We start from the raw sequence: 18,119 nt of genomic DNA on the forward strand, positions 1-18,119 counted from the left end.
AATCTTACTACTGCTCACTGTTGCACTTGAGGTGGCCTTGCTATAGTTTATGCTAATCTAAACACCAAATGCCATCTTATGCCCAGTCCCTATTGTTCATAACTTCGTATGCTAAATTGTGTTATTACCATTGTTACTCCATTTTATGCTTGCCTAGTTACCAACCCTATTGGGTGACAATAGATTGCGTTTGCCTTTACTACCTGGTTTGGTGCCTGTTTTCTTTGATGTAGCACTACTATTGGGTACTAAGTATTACTTCCAGTGATTCCCTGTGATATTGTATGCTTGCACACTCAACCTGGTGTGTCAGAGTGGCTGAGGTTCTTGAGAAGGTCGAGGAAAAGAACAGAGGACTCATCCTATCCAGCAGCTCCTTTGGGGGTAGCACTAACATATGTACATTCCAGTTTCCTATTATTGTGTGTACCAGACTGTATATTGACTTGATTCTCCAACTCTTTCAATGCCTCTTTCCCAGTAGCAACATGTTATAATGATCTCTAGTCCAGCCACAGAACTTACACCCTGGGGAAATAAATAGAGAGAAGGTCATAAAGCATTTAGCACTTAATAATCTTGGCAGAGCTTAAAACGAGGAATGGATGATGAATGGGTCATTTTTGAGCCATAGAAAATTAAAGGGAACATTGACCCTCTTTACACGATTTAGCCTTGCAACAAACCTACCAGGAAAATGCATTTTTCAAAGCTCATTTGATTTTAAAATATGATGCCGTGATTTGTGGCTCGCTCATTTGTACACTGTAAGCATCACCCTACATTCAAAAGTACGGTATGTATGAGACTTTTCTCTCCAAATTTGATGGTTAGTAGGGAAGGAATGGCTGGGGTTTAAGTGAAAATGTTCTGCATTTTTCAGAGGAAATATAACATTTTATTATTATATCTAAGAATGTATGTAGAGACAAATTCCTGGTACATAAAAATACAAATTTATCCAGTAATGTATTTAAATGATAAAAAAATATATATTCTATATATTTTTAGCATGCAGCTAGCATATGTACTTAAATCTGATGTGATGTTATCCTCCGGTAGTCCTCCGAACATCTGGCAGACGGAAAGGGGCAGCACTCGTAAATCAGTCAAGGTCCAGCTACTTTTTTACAGTGCTGATAGCTTAAAACCCAACATGCTTATAGGGATAGAGGATGACCTCATCAAGGTGGTGCAGTTTCTTTGATGTCCAATCTCTGGTAGAGGGAGGAGACTTGACCAAGGAAGTAACCTGCAATTTTTTACCCTACTCACCCCTTGGGTAGGCACCTTGACTGGTCTATGGCCACACAACCCTATACACAACAAACTGCAATGCACTGTGTGCTCTGCCACCTTTCTATTGGAACCAGTACTTATTTTTTTCAAAAGTTTGAGCTACAGTAGCTTCTCTATTGTAACTGATTACACAGGCCAGCCTTCGCCTCTCATGTGCATCAGAGAGCCATGGCACCAGTTGGCTGGTTTTCCTTGCTTGGACCACTTTTGGTGGGTCCTGACCACCACTGCAGACTGGGAGCATCCCACAAGACCTGCATTTTTCGAGTTATTCTGATCCAGTCGTCTAGCCATGACAATTTGTCCCTTGTCAAAGCCACTCAAATCCTTATAGTTACCCATTTTTCTGCTTTCAACACATCAAATTCAGGCATAAAATGTTCACTTGCTGCCTAATATATCCCGCTCCCTCCTCACAGGAATTGAATGACAGTAGCAGGAGCCAATGTCTCTTACTGTTGCCTCTGGAGAGGAACAGAGACCAGCGCTGCTGCAGATGGACATAGTGCTGGATTGAGATAGGAATTTTTTTTCTCAAACAGATTTCCAACAGTGCATGATGTGGTTTTTGCTCAGGAAATTATATTTGTTCCAAAATCAAATGTTAAAAAGCAAAAAAAAAAATGTAAGTGCCTTCAAACAACATTAGTCAAGTCATGGAAAGTGCTGATGAACATTTTTGTGCAAACATTCATATAAACATTCATTCATAAATCTACTAGTGTAAGGCCAACTTTACAGACAGCTAAACAGAACATTGGAGTCCTACAACTGGCGCTGCCAAGTGGTGGTGAATCCAGAACTATGCAGACACCATCAAATAGCAGGTCAAAACCACTAAATAAGAGGTCAATCATCAGCTCGAGGAACCCCAAGCAACCTTTGGAGGAACCCTAGGGAACACTATGCGAGAATGGCTTGTCTAAATTAACATTGTGTTACATATTACAGAAGTAGACACTTTGGAGTGAAACAATTGAAGGAAGTAGTTGGATTTAATGTTTGCTAGTCGAATTTGTATGTAGCAAAGTCACAGGCCTCCTCTAATCTAATGAGCACCTTTAGAGCCAAGAACTGCTGACATCCTTCAGTACAGAGTGGGTTGTGAGGCATAGTGGGTGTAATGCAAGTTAGATTCATGGGCACCAGACACTTTTTTTAATGCAAAGAGATTTTATTTCTCTTAAACAGAACTTTGGGAGAGAGGGTTAGGGCCAGGACACCCTTAAGCAGTTGCAATGTTAATTGGCAGACTCGGAGACTTCTACAGGAAGACAGCCATGCAGGAAAAGGCATCCAGCAAGACGCCACATCTGCATGTGTAGGAATGCTGTCTCCTATGGCAATAGTCTTAAACAGGTTCTAACACAAGGTGTACAGTTCCGTCACTTCCACTACAATCACTCTTAGTAGTTCTTCAACCTACCGAGCTCCCAGTCTCTCTCACTAGACTAGATAATTCACTGCCACTGAATCCCATGAGCTCTTCCAATCTTCACTCTAGTATCTTCCTCAAGCGTCACCCCCGCTTCTCTGCTGGGTCCCTAGCTTGGCACTCCAGATATTTATCAAGCTTCACCCCACTGGCCTGCTTGGTCCCTGGCTTGACACACATGGCGGCTCTGCAAGCATCACCTCCGCTGGCTGGGTCCCTGGCTTGACACCTGCTGAAGTTTCCAGATTCTTCACCGTCCACGGTTGGTGGGAATTCTTGCTTTAGCTACTGTAGCAATAACTCTCGGTGGAGCTGCTGGTTTAAGTGGGCTTGTAACCTTCACTCTCGACACCCCTGCTTCACTGGCACCGGGTCTAGGGTTCCGTTGAGTTTACCTCTGGATGATAAAAGCACCAACACTTGAGTACATTTTCAATGCTTTATTGAACCAAGTAACGAAGGAAGTAGCAGGAAAGAGGCAGGTGGGAAGCTACAGGGAAGCTCAAATACCTTACTTTAGGATTCTTGAGAACGTCCTTTAAAGTTTAATATTGTAATCGGATGCCATCCCCTTGTGGGACACAATCTTTGTTCGCCTGGATAGGCTTCTCTCACTTGCCTAGCAGCCAGTACGGAGCACGAACAAAAGTCTCTGTCATAGACTTGCTTGAAATAAATCCGTACAATCCTCTGCTACAGGATGTATTAAACTTTGCAGTGAATGTCAGGCACAGTACTTGGACCTCTAAGCCAGCCCGGCAGTACTATGCTGTAGAACTACTTTAGGATACGTCCTCCAACCGAGTCACCAGGCCCCTCTCCAGACCAGCACTCTGCGTGATCCTTCCATGACGGGTCCTCCCCTGGGATCTTCTCGGTTGTCCAGCTTCTTCACTCTGGATAGACAGCTCAGGACCATTCCTCGGCTGCTGTGGTAGGCCCCAGACATGCTTCTGGGCCCACCCACACGCCGTAGCGGCGTGGGCCTCCGGAACGGAGGACCACGAGGTAGCACTCTAACGCATACCTGTCGGCCAGGAGGGCCAGCAGGTGGCTGTAAAACAAACCCCAAAACATGGCGTCTGTCCCATAAATACCCTCTCCCAGAATGCAACTCGGAGGACCACCTCCACCGAGTTGTCTCCGGGACAGAGGAGCACCCATACGCTTCAACACGTTGCATTCCAACACTAGCCAATGGTAACAGCGACACCCACCGGCTCAGTGTGGAACCACGCGCAACGTCAGCCAAGCTGGAACAGAGGCAAATCTAACTCCCCTAACGAGCAATTTACTAAATTTACCTATCAGTTGGTAGATCATAAATCTACCAGCGCTACACTACTCACTATGGTCCCTGGTAATAAGGTGGCTGGTCCCTTAGTGGCAACAGCTTCCCCTCTACCTCTGACCATGACAGGTTCTCCGGCCAGCAGAACCGTCACTTCTGGTTGGACTGCAAGCCACAATCCCAACCCTGCACTGCTCTCTTGCTTCTGGATAGCCCCTCAGACAGCCTAGCAGCCAGATGTGACCAGGATAGGCCCAAACTCCTGCCTAGCAGCCCGGGCAGTACAATACACAAGTCCACCCAGACAGCCGTCCGGGGGGCACAGAACCCCAATCACTCCACCCAAATATATAGGTTCTCCCAGCAGGCCAAGGGATTTAAGAAAACCCCTGCCCATTAGCTGAGATACCCCATATACTCCTAATCTGTCCTTGCTTTGCCCTTGTCTTATCTAATGTCACCAGGTACCCGGCCTCCTAGCGGTAAAAGAGAGAAATGCAGCAATTCCAGACTTAGGGCAAACTCAATTGATCCCTAACAATGAGCCAAGGTAACTACACCTGGCAGGTAAATTTAGGAACAACCCTGCCTAAACATCAGAAGAATAACTGAAAAAGGTGCTAATTGTCACAGAATTTGCACTGACCTGCCCCACATCCCTAATTACAATATATTGAAAAAACGAAATTTCCTCTAGGTGGTGTAACGATATCAAGTACGGGACATGACAAGCTGTAGCTAGCTGCCATCTTGTGTGGAAGTAGCCATGACAGTTTTGCTAACCATGTAACCTCACAGAGAACTCTGAACTCCGTCTTCCCCACCTTAGGAATTCAAAGCTTTTTAAGTTCAACAGAAAAGGTTATCTCAACAGAGAAAACAGAGCAGGCTAAGTCAGTAGAAAACATTTGTTGTAAGGGCAGTGTTCAGGCCTGTCGTAAAACTGTCACCCTCCCCACTCAGAGAACAAACAGGCCTCGGTCGTAAAGTCTTCTGAATACACCTCCCTAGAATAAGTATGAAATTTCAGCATGTTTCATAACTTCTGACTTAGTAATAGCACAGACATAATCTGGATATATTTAGCTTCCTCAGATAATATGGAACGTTTCAAGTCCAGACACCCCTATGTCAGGTCATATGGGAAACCCCTGGGACCACTTATTCCTCCAAAGCAGGCTATACGTTATAGATATGGCATGTTTAGACTTGTTTTGAAGGAAATCTCAAGTTGAATAATAATATGGATATTTGGAGTCTGTAAACCCTACAGATGCAGATATATGAACATGTATTACAAAATGTACCTGGGACGTGGTCATGAGTGTAGACACCTCCCAGCAACCAACCCCTACACCAGCTGACCAGATGATTGGTTACTGGTCGCTGTCAACACCCCTTTTGATTTGACAGAAAAGAGGAGATGCCAAGACAATGGGGAGTTCTCCTTTTACCATCCAAGAAGAAACATCTGCCAAGTCGAGAACCAATTACCTAGCTCATCGATCGAACTCTGATCAACCCTCGGACATTAATTGCAAGTATCCTTCCTTCCCAATTCTACCTTATTGCTTTGTGGCTGTATATTGTCTTTATTTTTTGAAACATCTTTTTTTTCTGTAAATATTTTATTTGCATCAACTTTGACCTTTTCATAATAAACCCTTATGTTGAAAAGTGTTAACCTTGTCTCTAAAGCTCCTAATGCAAGCTATAAACGAACCTGCCTCTTGAAGGGCGCTACTGTTGTAGAGTAAGACTCTGAGCAGATCTGTCTGTAGTGGCAGTGTGTGTGTCAGACGCTTATTCTAAAATTATAATTGGTATTGCAAAATTACGAGTCTCCCCCGGCTCGGTCTTTTAAACGGGGGTGGTGGCAGTTAAAGGGTTAATTGTGTAATTAGCCCAGTGACAATCACTCTCAGGCTGCTCGCACCTAGATTGTGGTCCCGCAAGCTGGAAAATCTTTGTGCTGGGCGCAGCTGAGAGTGGCATTGTTACGTAAGTGACAGCGTGGTGTGAGGTTGGCCGGTCCTTTGTCGCGGGTTAGCGAGGAGGGCAGGGATCTGACACCCGCGTTCGTCACATATTGGCTGGCAGCGTAGCGGGATAGTTTCGCATTAAGAGCATTCAGTGCATTGTTAGGAATTAGCTCTGCACTGAAGGATTGTAACCTTTGTGGAAACAGTCCTTAGAGACAAGCTGGTGCATATTTTTTGATTTTGATTTTTTCAAGAGAGACATACAGCAACAACTCTTTCCTACACCTTCTTCCTATCTCTTCTTTCTGTTCTATCTCTTCTGCTTGCAAAATGTCTGGGTTATCAGCATATAAAAAGATGAGCAAGAATGAACTGACTGTTGAGTGCACAGAAAGAGGAATTGACGTTGGTGGCAAAAATCGTGAAGGCTTGATACATGCCTTACAGGAGTTTGATATCCGTGCACACCAGAACCTGGGGGAAACTGGACCAGAAAGGGTTTCCGCTACTCCAGAGCCCAGTGGTTCAGAGGCGGCCTCACCAGATGGGCAAGCAGAGACTGACACTGGAATACCACGGATTGTTACCTCCAAGCCATCACAAGAGCAGGCCAGCATCAGATTGCCTGAAACCATCATAGACTCTCTTCAAATGCAAGAAACTCTACAAAACCTCAGGGAGATGGATCCTGTGGTGTACCTGCAGTTTCTTGAGCGCCAGGCGGCGGCCGAGAGAGAGGCTGCGGAACGCAGGGCTGAGCGGGAGGAACGCCAGGCTGAGAGGGAGGCTGATCGTCGGCACGAACTGGAGATGGCTAGGCTCCAGCAGCAGCGACAGGCTCAGAACCTCGGATCCCTAGAGCACAGGGATGCCTCTCTGCCAGTGACCCCGGCAGCCAAATTTCCAGTTATGGAAAAGGACAGTGACATTGACGTGTATCTACTGTCGTTTGAAAAAACTTGCCGTCAGTACCATCTGCCCCCAGCACAATGGGCCCGGTACCTGACGCCAGGGCTACGAGGCAAGGCCCTGGATGCTTATGTCGAACTGTCAGAAGAACAGTGCGACGATTATGCGGCCCTAAAAGCTGCAATCATCCAAAAGTTTCAGCTAACCCCGGAAGTGTACCGGAAGCGTTTTAGGTCCTTGCAAAAGGGGCCTGGGGACTCATACATGGATGTGGTAGGTCGCTTACGCACCACATTCCGGCAGTGGACTAAAGGCTTGGAAGCCGATTCTTTTGAATCCCTGGAAGATCTTATGATTGCAGATCAACTTTTGCACATCTGTCCTACAGACGTCAGACAGTTTGTGCTGGAGCGAGAGCCAGCCTCTGCCAAAGCAGCAGCAGAACTGGCAGATACCTATATCCACTCTCGGGTATCTGACCATCGCAAGGTTCCTCTGAATGGCTGGAAAGGAGGGAAATCGCACACGGCAACCCCTTCTCTGCCTACCAAACAAGTTCCTCAGCAGCCGGAACCTGCAACTCCTGGAGCCAAGGCCTTCCTAACTGACAAACGCAAATGCTACAACTGTGGAGGAGCCGGACATCTCAGGGCGCAGTGCCCTGAGCAGAAGAAGACGACATCACCTGGCCATCCGGCTAGCAACCCTTCCGCTGTGCTGCTCGTCAGTGGGAAACCTCCCGGAACCAATGCCAACTTGCAGCCAGTCATCGTAGGCCACCGGACTGTAACAGGCTTTCGTGACACCGGAGCCGAAGTCACATTGGTCAGACCAGAGGTTATAGAAGAAACAGACATCATCCCAGAGAAGTTCCTTACCCTCACCGGAGTTGGGGGAACCCGTTCCTGTGTACCCCGTGCCTATGTTTTTATTGATTGGGGTGCCGGAAGTGGGATGAGAGAGGTGGGTGTCTCGGAGGAGATCCCCACTGCAGTGTTGTTGGGTTCTGATTTAGGTACCCTTGTTTCATACTATGCCCCTGCTAAAAGCACCCCAGATGCTCCCACGGATCTCTCCGGACCTCCCAAGGTACTGTTTACAGATGTTGGGGTAATATCTGGGCAACCTGTAGATGGACAGAGGGAGGGGGAGGGTGGAGTGGAAGTGCAAGGTCCTCCTTCTTCAGAGACAGGAGAGGAGACCCCCTTGCCAGTGAAGGTAACTGATGTATGTTCCAATGATGCTGAACTGATAAAGGTTAAATGTGATGATAATGATGATGATAATGATGATGATAATTGATGATGATAATGCATTGCCAGTACTGGTGGTCACTCGCAGTGCTGCAAAGGCAGCCGAGGTGCAGGCCCTGGTCGCAGAACAGCAGGAGGAGGTCTCTGGGCCCTCTCCCTGTTCTGACCCAGTGGACTCCACCTCTGTTGAGCCTCAGCAGCTGTCCATGTTTGCCACAGGACTGCTGGCTGGGACCTGTTGTTCCGCCTTTGAAACAGCACTGCAGACAGACCAAACACTAGCACAGCTCAGGAGTCTAGCTGATCGCCCACCTGCAGAGAATGACAAACAAAAGGTCTATTGGGACAAAGGTAAACTGTACAGAGAAAATATGCCTGCAGAGGGGAATGAGGCTGACCTAGGTAGCAGGCAGCTGGTTGTACCCAGTCAATTTAGGGGACAGCTGCTAAAAGTGGCTCATGAAATTCCCCTCGCAGGGCACTTGGGGATCACTAAGACCCGAGGGCGGTTGATACATAACTTTTATTGGCCTACAATGCTCGCTGACATAGCTGACTACTGTCGGTCCTGTGTTACCTGCCAGCGAGTTGGCAAGGCAGGGGATGTACACAGGGCTCCGCTAAAACCTTTGCCTGTGATTGACGAACCTTTTAAGAGGGTGGCAGTGGATATCATTGGGCCTTTGGCCATCCCTAGCAGTTCAGGCAAACGTTTTATCCTTACAGTTGTCGACTATGCCACGCGTTATCCGGAGGCGGTGGCTCTCTCCTGCGTCCGGGCAGACAAGGTCGCTGATGCTCTGCTGGGAATCTTCACAAGAGTGGGATTCCCGGCTGAGCTCATCAGCGATCAAGGCCCTCAGTTTGTGTCCGACTTGATGCAGGCTCTCTGTCGGAAAATACAGATGACGCATATCATGGCCAGTCCTTATCACCCACAAACGAACAGTTTGTGCGAGCGTTTCAATGGAACCTTGAAACAAATGTTGTGCACCTTTGTGCACTCCCAGGGTAAGGACTGGGAACGATATCTGCCTCATCTGCTGTTTGCTTACAGAGAGGTGCCTCAGGAGTCCACAGGCTTTTCGCCATTTGAACTTTTGTACGGACGGAGGGTAAGAGGACCCCTGGACCTAATCCGTGAGACCTGGGAGGGCAAGATTGCCGACTCAAAGGTCTCTGTTGTGGATTATGTCCTAAAATTCAGAGATAAAATGGAGACGCTGGTGGAAATTGTGCGGGAGAACATGACCCAGGCCCAGACTAGGCAGAAAGAGTGGTATGACCGTAACGCTAGGGAGCGGACCTATGACATTGGTCAGAAGGTGTATGTTCTGCTTCCCCTGCGGCAGAACAAACTCCAAGCAGCATGGGAAGGCCCGTACACCATCACCCAGCGTCTGAATGATGTCACCTACTTGGTCAGGTTGGGAGAAGGGCATAGACGGCAGAAGGCCATTCATGTTAACATGATCAAAGCCCATCATGAGCGCACGGCCTATGTCATGCCGGTCTGCAGCAGGCCAGAGCCCGAGGAGGCTGATCCACTTCTGGACCTGCTAGCAGACACCAGGGAGGTAGACTCAGAACTCCTGATAAACTCCAATCTTACCCCCACCCAGGTACCTGGACTGAAGCGAGTGCTGGCAGTACATGGTAGCAGGTTTACGGGAAAACCTGGGAGGACACACCTCGCTGTCCACCAGGTGGACACCGGGGCACATCCCCCCATTAAACAGTCGGCCTATCGCGTCTCCCTGGAGGTGCTGGCCGACATGAAAAGGGAGGTGGAGGAAATGCTGCAGCTGGGGGTGATTCAGAAGTCCCACAGTGCCTGGGCGTCCCCAGTAGTCTTGGTCCCCAAAAAGGACCAGACGACCAGGTTCTGTGTGGACTACCGGAAGCTGAATGCCATCACTACTGCAGATGCCTACCCCATGCCCCGGATTGATGAGTTGTTAGATAGGCTGGCGGCCGCCCGTTATATAACAATCATGGATCTGAGCAGGGGGTACTGGCAAATTCCTCTGGCCCCTGAGGCTCGGGAAAAGTCGGCCTTCATCACCCCATTCGGATTGTTCGAGTTTACCGTCATGCCGTTTGGGATGAAGAATGCCCCAGCTACCTTCCAGAGAGTCATGAATGACTTACTGGAGGGGCTGGAAACCTTTGCCGTAGCCTACTTGGATGACATCGCCGTGTTCAGCCCTACCTGGGAAGAACACCTGGTGCACCTGTCACAGGTCCTAGACCAACTGACAGCCGCCAATCTGACTGTCAAACCCAGTAAGTGTCAGATTGGCATGACTGATGTGCAGTACTTGGGACACCAGGTAGGAGGAGGTACCCTGAAACCCGAGACAGGGAAGGTTGAGGCCATCCTGGCCTGGCCTACCCCTCAAACCAAAAAGCAGGTTATGTCTTTCTTGGGGACCGCTGGCTACTATAGGAAATTTGTATGTAACTATAGTAGCCTGGCCAAACCTCTGACTGACCTAACCAAAAAGAAACTGCCCAAGGTGGTGTCTTGGACACCAGAATGTGAGCAGGCATTTCAGGCCTTGAAGGGGGCGCTGGCCAGCGCACCTGTGCTGCAGGCTCCAGACTTCACCCGCCGTTTCCTTGTGCAGACGGATGCCTCTGCCTTTGGATTGGGTGCAGTCCTGAGCCAGGTGGACGAGGCCGGAGAGGAGCATCCCATCCTCTACCTGAGCAGGAAGCTGCTTCCCAGGGAAGTAGCATATGCCACGATCGAAAAGGAGTGTCTTGCGATCATGTGGGCTCTCCAGAAGTTACAAACGTAGCTTTATGGACGGCACTTCACTGTGATCACAGATCACAATCCCTTGAGCTGGCTAAATCGTGTTGCTGGGGAGAATGGCAAACTACTTCGGTGGAGCCTAATTCTTCAGCAATACGATTTCACCATCCAGCATAAGAAAGGCAGCGCCCATGGCAATGCTGATGGGCTGTCACGACAAGCCGAGCCCGCAGGAGTCGGTTGCGTCAGGAGGGAAATTGTAGTTCCCTCCCATGCAACCACCTAAGGGGGGAGGTGTAACGATATCAAGTACGGGACATGACAAGCTGTAGCTAGCTGCCATCTTGTGTGGAAGTAGCCATGACAGTTTTGCTAACCATGTAACCTCACAGAGAACTCTGAACTCCGTCTTCCCCACCTTAGGAATTCAAAGCTTTTTAAGTTCAACAGAAAAGGTTATCTCAACAGAGAAAACAGAGCAGGCTAAGTCAGTAGAAAACATTTGTTGTAAGGGCAGTGTTCAGGCCTGTCGTAAAACTGTCACCCTCCCCACTCAGAGAACAAACAGGCCTCGGTCGTAAAGTCTTCTGAATACACCTCCCTAGAATAAGTATGAAATTTCAGCATGTTTCATAACTTCTGACTTAGTAATAGCACAGACATAATCTGGATATATTTAGCTTCCTCAGATAATATGGAACGTTTCAAGTCCAGACACCCCTATGTCAGGTCATATGGGAAACCCCTGGGACCACTTATTCCTCCAAAGCAGGCTATACGTTATAGATATGGCATGTTTAGACTTGTTTTGAAGGAAATCTCAAGTTGAATAATAATATGGATATTTGGAGTCTGTAAACCCTACAGATGCAGATATATGAACATGTATTACAAAATGTACCTGGGACGTGGTCATGAGTGTAGACACCTCCCAGCAACCAACCCCTACACCAGCTGACCAGATGATTGGTTACTGGTCGCTGTCAACACCCCTTTTGATTTGACAGAAAAGAGGAGATGCCAAGACAATGGGGAGTTCTCCTTTTACCATCCAAGAAGAAACATCTGCCAAGTCGAGAACCAATTACCTAGCTCATCGATCGAACTCTGATCAACCCTCGGACATTAATTGCAAGTATCCTTCCTTCCCAATTCTACCTTATTGCTTTGTGGCTGTATATTGTCTTTATTTTTTGAAACATCTTTTTTTTCTGTAAATATTTTATTTGCATCAACTTTGACCTTTTCATAATAAACCCTTATGTTGAAAAGTGTTAACCTTGTCTCTAAAGCTCCTAATGCAAGCTATAAACGAACCTGCCTCTTGAAGGGCGCTACTGTTGTAGAGTAAGACTCTGAGCAGATCTGTCTGTAGTGGCAGTGTGTGTGTCAGACGCTTATTCTAAAATTATAATTGGTATTGCAAAATTACGAGTCTCCCCCGGCTCGGTCTTTTAAACGGGGGTGGTGGCAGTTAAAGGGTTAATTGTGTAATTAGCCCAGTGACAATCACTCTCAGGCTGCTCGCACCTAGATTGTGGTCCCGCAAGCTGGAAAATCTTTGTGCTGGGCGCAGCTGAGAGTGGCATTGTTACGTAAGTGACAGCGTGGTGTGAGGTTGGCCGGTCCTTTGTCGCGGGTTAGCGAGGAGGGCAGGGATCTGACACCCGCGTTCGTCACAGGTGGGACTTTAGAATGGGGCAGATAGCAGGATGAAGTATGAAAAAGATGTGTAAAAAATATATATGATTTTATTAAGAAAATTTTTTAAAAAATATTTAGCACATATAAACAGTACACATATCAAAATCACAATAAGGTTCTGGAAATAACTGGTCATACAGTGACAGTTCAATTTGGACAACTGGTAACCACAGAGGTCTGTTGAGTTGGTAGTGAACACAACAGAAAAAACCCAACGCGTTTCAAAATTGCTATTTCTTCATCAGGGGTGTATGCGATTTATCGCAGAACGTACAAACGTTGTGCAAGCTGTATGGCTCTTGAAATAGTTTCCTATCCAGAGTGTATCGTTTAAGAACAAAATGTGTAGCAGCTGTCAGCCTGCGAGGCCCCCGACCCGGCGGGGTAGGTCAATACATCAACACAGGGAGGTGGGTCCAACGGCAACAGGAGGGGGAAAGAGAACAAAGTCCCACACAAAGGACAACCCGGTCTGGCCCTCCGAAGTATACCCTTTGCTTGCCAGAAGGAAACCAAAGGGAGGGGTGGGACGAAGGGAGTAACCAAAGAATGAGCACCTGCTTGTTGAAAGCTGTGCAGGCAGGTATACCAGGGAACTTTGATAGAGCCCGAAGATGATCAAAGGATTGATCTGGTCAATATGGGAGTACAGTACTGCAGGTCCTCACTTATGTCCACCCTCACAGCGAACCCCTGATGAAGAAATAGCAATTTCGAAACGCGTTGGGTTTTTTCTGTTGTGTTCACTACCAACTCAACAGACCTCTGCGGTTACCAGTTGTCCAAACTGAACTGTCACTGTATGACCAGTTATTTCCAGAACCTTATTGTGATTTTGAAATGTGTACTGTTTATATGTGCTAAATATTTTTAAAACATTTTTCTTAATAAAATCATATATATTTTTTACACATCTTTTTCATACTTCATCCTGCTATCTGCCCCATTCTAAAGTCCCACCTAGAGGAAATTTAGTTTTTTCAATATACTGCCTAAACATCAGGGTGCTACATGTAGCTAAAAGAATAATGCAAATGCAATCATTGGAATTGCATAAATGTATTGTAAGAACCAACTAGTTATTTGGATGCACAAGTGTGGGTTGTAGCACAGTTTTTGCTGTTAAAAAATTGCTATAGTCACAGTTAGAAATTAAACTTTTAAAATGCACACAGCAAAGTGTTCGGGAAATACATTATAGTGACCCTGTAAAGTCATCTTTGAATTTGAAAGACATTTTTTGCATTTTGGAAAGAGTGGTAAAGGCTTTTATTGGGTCCCCACCAGGGCAGCCATTAGAAATGTTGGGGTCCCTTGCACAGCTTTGGGCCTGACCACCAGCATACCCCAGGATCCACTCACTGGTCATCCCACAGAATCTGCCTTCTGGCTATCCCATGTCCTCCTTCTCCACCTCATGTTCTCCATCCCATGTCCTCCTTGTCCAGCCTTATCTCCCCCATCCCATGTCCTCCTCTTTCTCCATCCCAAGTCCTCTTCCTCCTCCAGTCCAATTTCCTCCATCCCACATCCTCTTCCTCCTTCAGTCCCATCTCCTCTATCCTACGTCCTCCTTCTCCTGCAGTCCCATCTCCTCTATCCCACGTCCTCCTCCTCCAGTCCCATCTCCTCCATCCCATGTCCTCCTCCAGTCTCATCTTCTCCCTACATAGGTAGAGGACAGTGGGACAGGTGGGGAGCAGCAGGACAGGTGGGGGCAATATGACAGAAGGGGGCAGCAAGACAGGAGGGGGGAAACAGGACAGGTGGGGGCATTATGGCAGGAGGGGGGCAGCTGGACAGGATGGGGGGAGTGGGACAGGTAGAAAGCAGGAGAGGGGAAGTGGGACAGGAGGGGGCAGTGGGACAGCGTGACAGGAGGGAGGCAGGGGGACAGGAGGGTTGAAGTGGGATAGGTTTGGGGCAGCGTGACAGGAGCGGGGCAGTGGGACAGGTGGGGGGCAATCTCACACACACCTTGGGTAGCACTAGTCTTTCCAGGTTTCACCTGTCCAGCAGCAGCTCTTTCAGATGGTGTCAGTGGAGATGATCTGGTGCCTGTGTCCCTTCTCCACCAGGATCTCCGGTGGCAGCTGCAATAAAGAGCGAGGGCTCCTCCACCCTGACCTCCTCCTCTTCTGCCTCCTCCTCCATGGGGCCCTCCACTGGCACTAACTGGCCTTACCCACCACGCTCAGCTGAGCGCATGCTGTCATTCCTGACCGGAATCTGTCTGACAGCAGGCCCTGACCATTTCCTGCACACACATTGGATCCGCCCAGCACTTTACCCTCCTCTGAATCCTGGCAGCCAGTCCGCTGCTGGGTGCCTTGGAGGAAGAATCCTTAACGTCACAAGCTAATGTTGCGGTTTTATGGTTGTTATATATCACTCATAAGCTCATTGCTCAATATTGGATTGTTTCCCGAGTGCCTACCAGACAGCAGTGGGCGGAACAAGTAAATAATTTGCTAATATGTGAGAAGCTGACCTATCAACATAGAAATGTACATTGTAAATTCTATTCTATGTGGCAACCATGGCTGGATGTTTCAGGTCTTGCAATTTACCAGCTGGTTAGACAGACTTCTTCAGGGTTAGGTCCCTATTTAGGGAAAGAGAGCCTCTTGATAAATTTGCCCAGGTAATTGAGTCCCATGAAATTTGTGGCCACACAGGCCACATGCTGGTTTTCTCCTACCCCTCAGGGCTCTGGGAGATTTGTTTTATTTTTGTTTTTAGTTTATGTTATATTTCATTATGAGTATGTTAACCTTTTATGCATTTGATTATTAATACCAATGCATATCATTTTTGCCTGTTGGCTGTTACTTCCTTGTGATATCCTTTTTTATTTGCATATGTTTGCTTTGTATGTGTCAGGGTTGGGCTCAACCTTTCCTTCTCTGAGCTGGCCGCTCAGCTGTCAACTAATTGCCAGCTCCTATCTCTCCACAGTTACTCAGCTGTTGATGATATCCTACTCGTCAGTCCTGCCTACTTAAGCCGTCCAGTCCAGAGGATCTCTACCTTCGCCTTGGTCAACATCACAGAAACTATCTCCTGCGATCCTGTTCAAGACTTGCTTTGCTGGCATCCCTTCTAGCTCCAGATCCTGCTTGCTTTTCCACTACATTGATCCCTGACTTCTGGCTTGGCTGACTATCCGTTATGGTTACTGAAATTTGGCTATGTTTTGACTACGTTTGTTCTTTTTACTTTTATTATTAAACAAGTGTGATTGAACTGTACTTCTGTCCTGGCCTGATTTCATGGTTTCTGACAGTATGGCTGTAACGTGACTGATTTGATGATGTATATTTAATGATATGTATTTACGAGTCTGTTCAATAAACATACTTCTTTCTGACAAAAAAACAAAAAGCACAAAATAAATAAAGAATTACAAAAAATACACATATTTGTCGAATTGGGGACATTTTGAGGTGTTAATATATTATACTCATTACAATCACAATCAATTATATAAAATCACATATCTTTTATTTATGATATTACATCATATTAAAATGTTTGCTCCTTACAATAAAGCCAATTGTTTTTTTTTGGCATACTGGAGTATGGAGCCTGTCAACATTTGCTATGAAGGTCATTTTATAAAAGGTGTACTTATCCTTTCATGCATTTGGGTTGCTAACCTGTCCACCTTTATTAATAAATTGGCCAAATTTGCTTAGTTAAAAAAAAAAAACACTGTACACTACAAAGTATCATTCTAGAGACACAACTTGTATAATAACTGTGGTTTCCTTTGAAGTTGTAACACACCTGTGATAGAACACTTCAAATTTGTTTGAACTAGACTCCATCTGCGTTTCCTCTGGAGAGGCTTTTGTTTTCCAAATGAAAATGAATCTTAATCTCTTGTTTTCTTGGCAGTGATATCTAATCCTTAAGGTAGCCAGCAGTGTGAACATCATATACTTGTTCAGGGTTTATTGTTGTTTTAGAAGGAAGAAAAGAAAGATTAACGGTGAATGTTAACAATCATTGGATTAAACACAACTCATAAAAAATGAACAAAGGCAAATACTTTACTGTAGTGACAATACAGCTTTATGAGACAAAAGAAGATTTGATTCCTATAAATAAACATTAGCGTATGTATTATTTAGTTTAATGTGTGTTTCCTTTTGTATCTAGTAATCAAATGTCATTTTACAGCATGTGGTGCTTTGCAGACAGAATTAAATTCACTTTCCTGGAAATGCGTTTATGTTGTATTTTTCCATTTATTTCACTGTAATTTAAGGTGTAGCTGTTACTGAAGCTAAAACAAAATGAAATGTACTTGAAATTAGTGGCCTCGGTGACAATGACTTTAAATGAACTTGATGGCAACATTGTACTGTGAGATGAGTGGCAAGTTCCAACCTAGAACAAAGTCAAAAATTTGAAAAAGTCGGTCAATTCCCTGTTAGACAGCTCCCACCATAACATCTGACTCCTGTCTATATGCTGTCTATTTCTGTTTAAGTGACCACTAAAAAGTTTTAAATTTCCCCACCACTGTCACCAGGACAATTAGGCCCCATTTACATAAGTATGATTTCTCTTGTGTCTGTTGTCGCACTTCAATGCACAATAAAGGAAATCACATTATTCTCTATGGTGCCTGTTTACATCAATACAACATGATGCGGTGCGGTTTTTGAAAAGGTGCAGGTGCTTCTTTTGGTGCATTTTTGGCCCCATAGACTTCAATGCGAACGCATGAAAAGCACACGTACTATGTGTTTTTGGCACGATTTTGTGTTGAACAGCCATTTTCCTCCATCTACAAAAAAAAAAAAGCATAAATCATAAAAATGCAATCCAAAAAACACCAGAGTGCACTACATAGACACATTGAAAATGCATAATTATGCACTAGTGTGAACTTAGGCTTAGTGGGGTTCATATATTGTGACAACTTGGGGGTTTTGTAGCTCATTGGTGGTGCCAGCAGTGAATTGACTCCATGCCAGAAATATATTTTCAGGGATTTTTCTCCCCCACTTTGAGTTTAAACAGCAACGAAAAGTTCCACAAACAGAATACCAGTTGCCCACGCAGGGGTTTCCACCATCAAAAAAAAACAAAAAAAAGTATTCAGCCTCCTGGCTCTCTTTGCAGTTTTACAGCTCACACTTAGTACCTTCAGTCCTCCTGACAATCAACCACATCCCAGTGCTTGTGCTCCAACCGCTATACCTCTTTCAGCTGGTCTCATATCCTGCAGCTCCTTGCTGCTAATGTCCTTCAAAGGCTTGTACCTTTGTCTGTCCTGGACAACATGGTGCAGCTGTGAAACTCTGTCTGCCCCCAACACACACTGGAGGCACTGACCTCTAATCCTGATACTACTAAGAAGCCAGCACACACTTGCACCATTGGTGTGCCTGTTTTCTAGAAAACTTGGCCCAGACCACCATATTAGCCAGTGGCACGGCCTCATCTTTCCAAAAAAAAAAATAAAATAAAA

General features: G+C 46.1%; 1 protein-coding gene across 2 annotated transcripts in view; it reads right to left on the minus strand.

Annotated features, from left to right (window-relative positions):
* Positions 1-16,186: 16,186 nt before the first annotated feature.
* ASB3 (ankyrin repeat and SOCS box containing 3) overlaps positions 16,187-18,119 on the minus strand; it is a 248,972-nt gene continuing 247,039 nt past the window's right edge. Inside the window, exon 11 of one of the 2 annotated variants that reach the window (XM_073628560.1) lies at positions 16,187-17,432. In XM_073628560.1, the coding sequence (XP_073484661.1) occupies positions 17,385-17,432 (48 nt within the window). In that variant the 3' untranslated portion in view covers positions 16,187-17,384. The remainder of the gene's footprint in view (positions 17,433-18,119) is intronic. The other variant, XM_073628559.1, reaches the window with a different exon arrangement.

This window comes from Aquarana catesbeiana, linkage group LG04 (genome assembly GCF_042186555.1).
Source record: "Aquarana catesbeiana isolate 2022-GZ linkage group LG04, ASM4218655v1, whole genome shotgun sequence".
Taxonomy (NCBI): Eukaryota; Metazoa; Chordata; class Amphibia; order Anura; family Ranidae; genus Aquarana; species Aquarana catesbeiana.